This window comes from Paramormyrops kingsleyae, chromosome 18, assembly GCF_048594095.1.
Source record: "Paramormyrops kingsleyae isolate MSU_618 chromosome 18, PKINGS_0.4, whole genome shotgun sequence".
Taxonomy (NCBI): domain Eukaryota; kingdom Metazoa; phylum Chordata; class Actinopteri; order Osteoglossiformes; family Mormyridae; genus Paramormyrops; species Paramormyrops kingsleyae.
The window spans coordinates 25,300,360-25,312,864 of NC_132814.1; the positions used below are offsets into that span (position 1 = coordinate 25,300,360).

Here is a 12,505-nt window from a genome sequence, read left to right on the forward strand (position 1 = left end):
AGAAAGGGAAGTTTGTCCCAAAGCTTGCCGCTGTATTCACGCCCTATACCTTAATGAAGGGAACTCCCTTCAGCTGTGAGTGTGATTACAAAGAGAGTGCACTCTGGTGGAGTGGGAAGGGTCTAATCTGGAAAAGGCCCTGACACCTCAGCTCTTTTTGGTGCCATTTTGTTTTTGGGACTGGAATGTGTGATGTGATGGGCAGTTTTCGGAATGCCACTTTATATCCTGACCCCCAGCTGACCCTCTCCCCCCCCCAAACACCTGATGCTCATCAATCATTTTGACACAAACCACATAGTATTACCTCTCATAACTTCAATGTACTAAAAGTAAATTAAAAATTTGAAATTTAAAAAATAAATATATAGTTAATGTAAAGAATGGTGAACAATTACAGAAGCAATATCTACATCCAACATGTCAGGTTCAATGTCCAGTTGATTTATTTTCTTTTTCAGTTCAATTCGACAACTGTTGAAAACCCAAGCTCATGACTGCAAGTTGTTGGGAATGGTAACAGGTGCTTCAGCCACGTCATACAGCAAGTCCAGCATATTATAAACAAAAACTTTATTCACAATATAATATGGATTTACAAAATGGTATTAACAATAGTAAGTGCAACGGTTGAATCACACTCATGCATCTAAACAAACAGCAGAACCACTAGATCACATCACGGGTTATTGCAGAGTTGCAAGGATGCCACCAGCAAACTGACCATCTTGTTCTAAATGTGTGACATCATTTAATGTTTGGTGCATAAATGTAAAACACAATAAATTGGCACCGGCGGAAAAAGAAAGAACTAGTCCACAATAATTCAGACTTCTGTAAAATACTTTTTTTCTTTCCTTTGTCCTAAACAGCTTTAAGAGAGATGACTGTGAGCCTACAGACCAAGCAGACGCTCGTAGACCACCAATGGTCCAGGGACCACCTTTAGGACCACTGCACTAACCTAACTTCGGTAAACTGAAGTATTCAGTTGAAACCAGTGTGGACAGGGAGAACATGCAAACTGTCCACAGATGCAGACCGCGGAGTTAAAGCCCTCAGCCCACTGCGTCGCTGTGCTTACCAACCTGCAGATAAATTTTTTTTTTTAATTACAAAGTGTTTGTGCTTCATCAGTTTTGAGGCATGTACATATTAAGACAATGTTGCAAAATTTAACTGAGGCTAGCAGCTTTAAGGCATAAACAGTGACATAAAATAAAAGTCAAAGGCATTTTCAGCACTGTTTGTAGCCTGAGAATACATGCATTGCAGACTGGGGCCTGCTTCTCCCGTACAACAAAATACCAGTTTATCTGCGCTTTGAGATGACATAGAAGAAAATTCATGCCAGCATGTTTCACCTCTTCTTTCTGCTCACTTAAATCTGGACCAATGCTGAATGGATTTATGAGGGGAATGTGCAAAGTCCTGCTTTTCTCATATCAGCAGGTGTCATTCACAGCTCCCCCTAAGCTCAGGGCGAGTCATACAGGTCATGTGTGGCTGAGCTCAGGCTGCACCTGAGAAACTGGATCACATGCTGAGAATTGGAAGTGCAGGCCTGTTCAGTCAGTCTCTTCATTGTGGCACGCAAACCAAATCACCAATCTACTTCTTCTGCAAAAACTTCATCTTATTCCCTGAAAACAGGATCAAGCAAAATTAACCAAATATAGTTTCTGCTGCAAGCACAGTGGACAAGGAATGATGTGTGAGAAAGACGGGCTCACTTACCCAGTCCCTTGATGAACCTGTTCACTCCAGTGGGCTCAGGCTGTGGGTTTGAGTTCAGATGTTCCACAGCCCTCAGTTCAAATAGTCCTGTAAGGGAAGGAAGGGTTAGTCATCCTCTTGGAAAAAGCCACACACATCTACTCTGACCAAAACCACTGTGCCCTACTACACAAAATGGAGCCATTCTTCTGCAGAAACACCAAATGTTTCTTTCTGGTAATAATATGCTAAACATTTGAGGCTTGATTAATAGCTACAATAGCTAATGACACATTTAATAAATTACGTATTATGTAAGACAATGTCCTTTTTGTCCAAAAAGATATTTGGAACTTGAACTGAACTGATATAACACACTAATCACAACCGGACTGATGTCTGATGCAATAAGTTTGTCTTCTCTTGTACTGTACGCTAAGAAATTCCCTAAGAAAATTCCTGGCTGTAATAAAAGTCTCCAGGTCTGACCCGTCACACCGCCCTTGCGCAGTTCCCGGTCCTGGATGAAGCCAGCAAACATCTGTGTCTCCATGAAGAGCTGCAGAAACTGGCGGGCCCCCCGCGAGGGATGCGACTTGCGGAACGCTTCCCGCTGCAGCTCCCGCGCCCGGCCTGCGGCCTCGCTCATGTGTGATTTGTAGTGGCCCACCAGTTCCACAAAGAAGTGCACAAATGCTTCCGATATGAGTGAGTTCAGGGTCTGCTCTTCATCTGAGCGCCATAGTCATAGTGGCAAGAGACAAGGAGACAAAAACAAATAAAATTAATATTACAAAGGGCAAAATCCGTGTGCTGCTATTTGGCTTGAAAATTTGCTTGTGTACCTTTCATCTCTGCAACATTAACTATTTGCATAGTTGTTACACAATGTTAAGTGCTTGCAATGTACTGGCTGCCTTGCTTGTATGTCACTTTGGACAAAAGCTTCTGCTGAAATTAAAGCAAATACAAGTATTTTATTCACTGTTGATAATCACTAGGGGTGTAACGGTAGACAAAATTCATGGTTCGGTACAGACCTCAGTATTGAGGTCACGGTACAATGCAATTTCAGTACAGCCGAGAAATTGTTTTGAAATTATTTATAATTCAAACTGCAAACATGATTTGGAAGATTTCTAAATCAAAGACAATGCATCTGTTGACAGGTCTGAATAACAAAAGACACATATTTGCACATTGTAAAAAGACACTCACTGGGTACTTCATTAGGTACACCTTGCTAGTACTGAGATGGATCCCCTTTTGCCCCCAGAACTTCCTTAATTCTTCATGACACAGATTTAATATGGTGCTTCAAGCATTCCTTAGAGACTCTGGTCCATGATGACATGTCCTCCGCACTTATACAATCATTCCACAGAAAATCACGTGCTACAGTTGCAGATTTGTTGCTTGCACCTTCGTTGATGTGAACCTCCTGTTCCATCACATCTCATAGGTGCCAAAAACATGCCCCACACCATTACACCACCAGCATGAGCCTGAATTATTGATACGAGGCAGGATGGATCCATGCTTTAATATTGTTTATGCCAAATTCAGACCCTGTCATCTGAATGTTGCAGCAGAAATTGAGACTCATCTGACCAAGCATGTTTTTCCAGTCTTCCATTGTCCAATGTTGGTGAGCCCATACCCACAGATTCCTGTTCTTAGCTAACAGGAGTGGCACCTGGTGTGATCTACAGCTATTGTAGCCCATCTGCTTTTGCTTTTCTATTAGCTTGAACCAATCTGGCCATTCTTCTCTGACCTCTGTCATCCATTCGCCTTCTTCATCAACAACTGAAGTTTCCTCTGAGGGAGTGCTTATTTCTTCTATGATAATACCAAAACATGTATGCTCCACAAACTCAAATCAACCTTGTTTGGCATAGGTTGTCCATTCTTAAAAGACTATGATATGATTAGCTGAAATAGCATTTCCTGTGATGTGATAGGCTGATGTGAGCTATCAAGCATGGTTCCTTATCGACTGACTAGGAAACTTTCCTGGTTGGTGACTGAGTTTAAGTCTGTGCAGCAACCCATTACGGACTGAACTGCATTTCCCCGACACAATTTTGCGGCCTGTTATTAAGCTACGTCCTACCAGTTGAGAAGCACTGATTCACTGCATGTACCCCATTGGATCTTTGATGAACCTTATCATCACTTCACCTTACAAGGTTGATAATCTACACATAAAAATGTGCACATGATCAGATCCAAACCTGTAACTGCAATGACAGAGGGGAGCAAAATTGGAACTTTCAAGAGAGGGCAACCAAGAGCCATGTGCCATATAAATTTATTCTGTGAATCTTTCTGCAAACTTCCCAGGAACACTGCACAGGTCAGGCATTCTAAAACTGTCGAACCTGAGATGGTTTTCTGATAATCCTGTAATAAAGTTTATATTGATTTTTAGTTGCTAGCCTCCCCAAATGGCAAGTTAAATCTGTAGCAGTCTGTCTGTGAGTGTGACAGCAATTAACCACATTTAACCATTCAAAAGGCGTCCCGCCATCAGGCCAGATACAATCACTTGTTTGCCAGTCTTCCTTGTTGTTTTGTGGGCAAAGAATTGGTGAAAGAGCCAAGAGTTAAAAATAGTCTGATACGCCTAATAAAGCATTGTATCAAAAATGCAAAGTTCATGGGTTCAGATCCCTGGGAGCAAACCTAAATTGTAGCCCTTCCCTCTACTGTAAGTCTTTTTGTATAAAAGCATCAGGTAATAGAGTTACATGTACATATATATATATATATATTTTTTTTTTTTAAATAAAAAATAGTAAATGGTGGCCCCGCCAGGGCTTCATATGTACAAGTGGAATTTGCAATAAATGAATAAGTATAGTTTCAGACCTACATCAGAAGGACTCTGAGCATTCAGGTGAAAATACAGAAAAAGGGGGGGGGGGCTTCACCTCTAATGATCTGCAGAGTGATGGACCAAATAAATCAAGTAACAAAAGAAGAGGTGGCACTTTGCATAATACGGTTTTATTACTCAATGTCTCCGTATCATTCTGGTAAAAATACAATTCATTAACTTTCACACTTCCAGGTGATCCATCCAATACTTCTAGAAATTGCGCAGGTTGGTGAGTGTGCCAGTTCTATTCTCCTCATTATTAGTTCTTGTGCTTTTTTGTGTTTATTGCATTTAACTCTGTTTCCTGGATATATCATCCCACCACCTGCACCAAAAGAAATTTATTGTACTGTTTGTACTTGGCAAATAAAGATTCTGATTCTGATGCATTATACTCTGTAAGGTCAGATGAGTCTCTCTGTAAGGTCAGATGAGTCTCTCTGTAAGGTCAGATGAGTCTCTTTGTAAGGTCAGATGAGTCTCTCTGTAAGGTGCACCCTACCATCTGCAGCACTGACTCACTGGGGGGACTTTGACCATGACCTCAGTTTATACCTTTGCTTTTATTAAGAGAGGCTGATTATTTTCCTTTATCTACAATGCTAGCATGGGGGGGGGCAGCCAGCCAGACTTGCACCCCCAGAGGTTTTTTTTCCTCCCGATTTTTTTGTTTTGGTTCCTCATGTCTGTCTGTCTGCTTGTGTCTGTGTCTTTCTTTCTTTTCCCCTGTTTCACGTGTCATTTTGTATAAATGATGTCATTATGCCACATACCCCTGTCAAGATTTAGGTAGTAGTTTGTAGACTTTCTAGCTAATATGGTTGTGAGTACAGATGAAGCTGTGATTATTGGGAATGAAAAAATATGTAAAATGACTATACTCCTCTGACGATAGCCTTTGCTTCCATTCTTGACTCTTCTGGTGTCCTGCAGAATGTAGTGGGACCTACTGGTACTCATTGCTGCAGTCACACTCTAGATTTGATCCTTTGTCGTGGAATTTCTGTGAAACATCTATTCTTCCTCCAAATCCTGCAGACTTAGATCATTCTCTTCTAATGTTTGAGGTCCAACTAAAGTTTGTTACCCCGAGTACAGTGCCAGTCATTCTCTTACTGCTCTGGTGGCAGAAGCCTTTGTTATCACTCTTTAAGTCATTCAGCCTGACTGATGAGACCTTCAGTGAATCTGTACAGGTGTCTATAAATATTCTGCATTTACGTCACAGCATCCTTGCCCCGGTTGCTCTGATTAAGACGACAAGACTTAAAAGATGTAAAGATGATAAATATGCATCTGGTAAACTGGTCATACATGTGATCTTAAACAAGCTTCGTGCAAACTAGAATGTAAGTGATGTCCAAGTTAAACATTTTCAGTGTTGTGTGAAAGCGAGCCTTTTAAGAAACAGACATGCCCAAGTGATGGTAAGGTTCTTATATCCCTCCAGGATGATAAAAAACAACAAAAATCTGTGTCCAGGTTAGTAAGGAACATTATACCCACAGGTTCCAACAGCTATTACGAGCAATGAGTTTTTCATTGGGAAAATAGTATCAGTTTCAAATAGTTATCAGACTTTTCCTGGTTTTGTTATATCAGATGGAAAGATCAAGAAATTGTTAAACTACTGTATTAAAAAAAAGGCCTTCTGCTATTGGACTCCCACAGAAGAGCTGACTTGCACACATAGAAGATGCCCCCTCAGCTTCAGTTTATAAAATCACAACTGAAGATTACAAGCATTCTTGAGATTTTTCAAGCAAGACCGATCTCTGAAGGAAAACCAGATGGGGTTCTTCCTCCCTCACTCTCCTCTGATATCCAGTTCGGCATTTTTTTGTCGGTATCGGATAGTGGGTATCGGATAGTGGGTATCGGATTGGTCCCATTCCTAGCTAGCATGTGCTGGATGATTCAGAAGCCAAGTGACTTTGGACTGAATGTGTTTATATATAAATGTCGATTACTTTATGCTCAGTTACAGTAGATCATAATGTTATATTCATCGTCACTCACTAAAATACTCACACCATGCGGCTCAATGACTCAACAAGTGTCTGGGTTAATGATTTTTGTCTCAGGTGCCACAGCAGACCCCAGTGTTGTACCAACCTGATCCACTGGCGCCTTCTGCCTGCCCCATGATTTGTTGCCTGTGCTCCAAAATGTGCTGCAGGGCAGCCTGCAGCTTGCTGGGCAGGATGCAGTCCTCATCACCCAACTGCAATGAGGAGGAAGAGGAGGATAACAGGATAGAAGTACCTTTCGTATCAGAGCTGCACGGTATAAGGTTTCTACATCATCATCGTAATGCGCCCATGCGCAATAATCACATCGCATTGGCTGGTGCTGCTTTGTGTCTGTTGACAGCTCGCAGCAACACCACCAACGTATCTGAGACACTTTTCGTGCAGAATAAGTTCTATTTGGCTATAGTTTATTTTGGGTAGTTTCACCTCCTATTCTGTTTTATAAATATCACAGTATTAATTGTGGATATTCCATATATGGAGATGTGATATTGCACAGTCATATCGGAATGCTTTTATATGTCTGTAAGTGTACTGCCGTGTTGTTCTCTGGAAACACCATTATGAGACACACAAAAAAAAAAGAAAACTGAATAGAAACGAATATTCCACTAGGCTCATGTTCCTCTCTTGTGCTCTTCCAGCACTATAGCTGCACCCTTCCAACATACCTGTCTGACGAACTTGTCCATGCACAGATCCACGATCAATACCTGCAGGAAAAAGCCAGCGCATGACTTCCTGAAGACAGAACCGCGGAAATGGGCGATATGGCTGCTAACACAGCAGGATGTGAACAGTATGACTTTCAGGCATTTCCTTAGACTAAAATTAAATGATGTGCACTAAACTGTGACTCTAGCAATAAGCTAAGGCCCTTAGGGAATGAACCATTTTAAAGTCAGATGGACAAAAACAAGTAGAAAAAAGGTTTAATAAGCTGGATAAGTAAACCACCCCTTTTAGAGCTGAAATTAGAAAGACTGACCTCCTCTATGGGAAGGTCCAACAGCTGGGGCAGAGAAGAGAACAGCACCCCCATCAGGAAGGGTGTGGGAGAGCAGCAGATGTCCAGCATGTTGGCAGGCAGCACTGGCACAAACGTGTGCTGCCAGGTGAAAGGGTACAACAGTGCCAGGGCAGCGTGGGCACAGTGTGAGAGAGTGCTGGGGGGGGGGGGGGCAGAGAGCCATCACTACACAAAACAAAACATATCCAGGTGACAAGCTACACAATGTTTTACCCTATACTACAGTGATGCTTTTGTTTTAGTACACAATACTTGCAATTACGGTATTAGCTAGCATTACTCATAACTCAAAAAGTTGACGTTCGCCTAGGAACCCCCCCAGTTTTTTTTCCCCTCCCTACTCTGGAGTTTTGGTTCCTCTCCTCTGGCTTCTTTGTGTCTTCCCTTTTCATGTATTATTCTGTATAATTGATGTAGCAATGTATCACAACACCCCCATGTAAAATGCCTTGGGGCACCAGTTGTGAAAGGCACTACAGAAAAACAAACTGAATTGAACCGAACAAGAAAGTTTACAGATATACCTAATAAAGAGGTCAGTGGGTTTATATTTAAATTATTGCCAAATTCAAAAGAACTAATTTAATAAACATTTGCCTGAAGGACTACAAACAATACTTAAAACGCAATTAACATATTGACCTAAAATGTCATTTTGAAAATGTTAGATTTATTCCTGAAAAATTAATTTGTTGTGATACAATAGGTAAACCGAAGGCAGGCCTTAGATAACGTCTTTAATGTACAGTAGGGAAAATAAGTACAAATCAGTACACATTGCATAGGTGGAGCCATAAATTATGGGTACCTGAGTTTGTCTGCGATGAAGATCACTCTCCTCTCCAGCAGCAGGGAGGCAAACACCTGCAGAAGGTGACCAACACTGAGGCACTGCAGCAGGCTCTGGAAGTGCACGTGCTCCAGGCGTGAATCCACAGGCCGACACAGCGTCAGCACCTGCAGGGGACGCACACCACACCCGCCAAGCTCTCACCTGTACCATGCGTGCAGCACTGGGTGCCTGTTTGCCAGCTGGGTACACATCCACTCCCTACCTCATTCCCAGAACCAGGGAGGAAGCTCTTGACAGTGATGGTGCGTCCAGGAGCAGGGAAGGGTGCTTCCATAACGCTGCGCATGAACGGCTGAACGAGCGCCGGCGAGATCTCCCTCCGCCTCTCCACCTCCTCCAGAACCTACAGTACGCAGCCACGCACACAGCTTGTATAATTATTAGGCAAGTGTCGATTTTCAGGACTGGTTTTATTTTTTAACAGATACAATGTTATCGGTGAATCCAAGAATTTCATAGAATGAAAAAGTGAGATTGGTCTTTTTCAGGGGAAACTGTCAACAATTCATTCACAAATGAATGTGCACAATTATCACCATACTGCATCCAGACAGGATTCTCTCAACGGTGCAGCAGTCATAGTTCACCACGGTACTGGTTTCCAACTCAAAGCTCTCACAAGAGGAGTAGCGTCTGCTGAACCTTCTTGAAAATGCAGCCTCAGTGGGTGGCCCAGCTAAGCATAAGTCCAATGTAAAAATCAAAACGGCCCCAACATTCGAGTTTACACACCGCTAAAACCATTCCAGTGCTGACAGTCAATGTTGATGACATTTTCTAAATATCCCAGTGCAGTGTGCAGTGCAAGGGAGACAGCATTGTCCATGGATCCGTTACACTGGAATGCAAACAGGTGTGGGTCCGAGGTTGCAGGGATGTTGAGTTTGACGTGCAACATGTCCAGTTTCCCCAGATACTTTATGATTACAAAGGTTAAAGCGACAGGATGATAGTTGATTAAGCAGGAAACAATAGCTCTCTTTGGCATAGGCATGACTGTGACCTCCTTAAAGCACTGTACCACAATGCACTAAGACAGGGAAAGGTCGAAGGTGTTAGCGTACACTCGAGTCAGCGGTTTGGCAAATGCTTCCAGGACACATAGCAGGACGCTTTGTGAAATATAACTGTCAGCCTCCGACACTTGTAGAGCTGTTCCTAGGGCTGGAGATACCTTCAGACCTCCCACATCCAAGCTGTGGTGCTCAAATGGAGCACAGAAGCAGTTCAGCACAACTGGAATCAAGACAGAGGTGTCTAAGTGCAGCTGAATAGATTATGCAATCGATTTTTGCAGGGAGTCCTTTCCATAAGTAAAGCAGATCGCAGCTGCTGAAGTTGCTCTCCAACTTCTGTGCCTATTCCTTGTCAAATTAACAGTCCCCCATAGTTTCGTATCTGGCAGTTTTGTACTGGTCCATATCATTAGAAATGAAAGCCATGGACTGCTTCCTCAATTTCAGATGGACAAATACAAGTAGAAAAAAGGTTTAATAAGCTGGATAAGTAAACCACCCCTTTTACAGTTAATCCATGTCTTCTGGTTGGAATAGGAAAGGACAGTCTGGGAAGGCACGCACAAGTCCATGCAGAACCTGACACAGCCCGTCAGCATACTCATTCTGGGTCCCCAAGGAGACCTTGAAGAGAAGAGGTGGATAGTTCAGGTCCAAAAAGTAAAAATCCAGACCAAGATTTTGTTTCAAACAACCAGATGAATATAAAGAGTCATAGTCAGAGTGTTCTAATGGTCTGTTGAAACAAAATCTTGGTCTGGACTTTTACTCTCTAAACCTGAACTGCCCACCTCTGTTAAAAACAGGTCCATCAGTTCAATCGAGGCAGTTTTGAAGTTTGGATGTGTCTTTGGGTGTCCAGCACTGTACTTCCCTGGTAGCCTGTCGGTCACGCTTCATTTCCTGCTTGTAGGCTGGAAGTAGAAGTACCAGGAAGTTGTCAGACGTGCCTAGGCGCGGACAAGCAATGGACTTGCCCTTGAATGTGGTGTAGCAGAGGTTGAAAGTCTGGTCACCCCTGATGGGGCAGATGATATGCTGATGGTACTTGAGAATGATTATCTTTGGTTTGCAGCAACGATGACAGAGATAGCTTCTGGGTGCTGGTTCTCGCTTACAAAAATGGCAGCATACAGCCAGAGCCTCCAGCGAAATGTGAACAGTGGTAAGAAGCCCTGAGGAAAACTCTCCTGGCAGGTAGAATGGCTGGAACTTCGTGGTCAGGTCCTGTTGGGCAGCACTTGGAAACCGCTTGCAAATTATTGCACCAATTGATGTTAATAAAGAAACACACACTGGCTGCCTTTGTCTTGCCACTGGTTTCTGTAATGAGTTTCCAATGGTGTACAGTGAAGGGGATGTATTGCACTGTCTACACCAGGTCTCGGTGAAGTAGAACACACTGCACTCTTGAAGGACCTTTTGAGAGTCGATGCAGTGGTGTCATTTGGAGGTTAGTCTGGAGGATAGTGGAAATGGGAGGCTGGGATGGACACCGTCCACTTCATTGCCCCCTTCTCTGCTAGGTCTGTCAACGGTCATTGTCGTTTGATCCAGTCGTAACATTTTGAGGAATTTCCTCAGTAATTTAGGAATTATGTGTTTGCTGGAACAAGTACCAGACTAGTGAAAAGCAACTGGGTCATGTTTATTTCAACATCTAGTTCAGATCATAACAGTGAATTTTTCAAAGACATTAAAAGGAAAATCAACTACTTGTTTTTATACATTTCATTGTGTTTCAAATTTGTGGAGACTGTCCCCATTACTGCCTCTCCACATCTTGTTTTCTTTCGCATCAAATGTGAAATTGATCCATATGTCAGTATGTTTTTCCTAACTAAAGCTGACTAACACAGACCAGGCTTGGATAGCATCTAATTTTTCATACCATCATACCATCCAGAAATTACACAGCAGCATTATAGTCCCCCATGATAAAATTCACCCAAGCCTAGCATAGACATAAGGAGTTCTCAGACAGACTATAAAGACAGAACTGCATGGATTACATGCTTGAAACCAGTGAGATTAACATTATCCAATCATGCACATAAACGATCAACACTACCTAAAGATACTACTTCTGACTGGATCAGTTTATCATTTAAATTTTATTCCTTGACAAAAGTGTCAGTACATTTCATCATAGTTTTTGCCGTCATAAATTAACTTTTATTTTATTACCGCCTCATTTTATTTTTTTGACAATTTTTGTCAGTTTTCATCAGTAAAATGAATACTGCTTTGCACAGGGTAGTATATACATACCGTATTATGTCGCACATAATGAGCACACAGGTTACCTTAGCAAACAGGTTGAAGCACCCTAGCCTGCTGACGATACAGTGAACTTCGGGAAGCCGCTTTCCCTTTCCACTGGGCTGCAACACAAACACACAAAGCTATCAGACAAGCACTGACGGACACTTTATGACCCATAAACACACATGCCCTTACTTACCAGTTACTTACCAGGATCTTTCGACAGTAACCAAACCATCGGCTTCCATCTTCTCCAGTCAGAACGAAGGAAAAAGTTTCACTGCAGAAAAGACGAAAAATTACTTGAGACTGTAAAATGTTGCTTATTGAAACAGGCTGGGGTGGAAGTAGCTAATATGGGCTTCATATACATTTATCACACAGACCTATGTTTGATCAGAGTCTGACTGGCTTGTAAAAAGAGAGGAACCACCTTTTGCATGCCTTGAAAATACAGACTTCCACGTTTAAGTACAGAGTGGTAATTTCAGAACGACCAACGTATGCTACTAGGAAATCTCCATTAATACTTTGGATGTCTTCAGGCCATTGTGCTTATTAAGTTAAGGGCAAAGTAAAATGGTGGCCCAGTGTGAAATCCAAACACTTGAATGTATTAATTACTCTACTGCAATAGTAATTTGATCCATTTTTTCAATCAATTTAAATATCCCACACACAAATATTACAATGTGAACTTTGAATCTA

At 42.1% G+C, this 12,505-nt stretch overlaps 1 protein-coding gene across 5 annotated transcripts in view; it reads right to left on the reverse strand.

Moving 5' to 3' along the window:
• Positions 1-556: 556 nt before the first annotated feature.
• The window catches only part of dennd2c (DENN/MADD domain containing 2C), a 30,232-nt gene continuing 18,283 nt past the window's right edge, over positions 557-12,505 (reverse strand). For 4 of the 5 annotated variants that reach the window (XM_023831332.2, XM_023831333.2, XM_072702209.1 and 1 more), the window contains 10 exons: positions 12,008-12,077; positions 11,839-11,916; positions 8,719-8,859; positions 8,472-8,620; positions 7,622-7,799; positions 7,305-7,346; positions 6,716-6,824; positions 2,206-2,448; positions 1,738-1,824; positions 557-1,643 (listed from right to left, as the gene is read on the reverse strand). In XM_023831332.2, coding sequence (XP_023687100.2) covers positions 1,612-1,643; positions 1,738-1,824; positions 2,206-2,448; positions 6,716-6,824; positions 7,305-7,346; positions 7,622-7,799; positions 8,472-8,620; positions 8,719-8,859; positions 11,839-11,916; positions 12,008-12,077 — 1,129 coding nt within the window. In that variant the 3' untranslated portion in view covers positions 557-1,611. The remainder of the gene's footprint in view (positions 1,644-1,737; positions 1,825-2,205; positions 2,449-6,715; positions 6,825-7,304; positions 7,347-7,621; positions 7,800-8,471; positions 8,621-8,718; positions 8,860-11,838; positions 11,917-12,007; positions 12,078-12,505) is intronic. The other variant, XM_072702210.1, reaches the window with a different exon arrangement.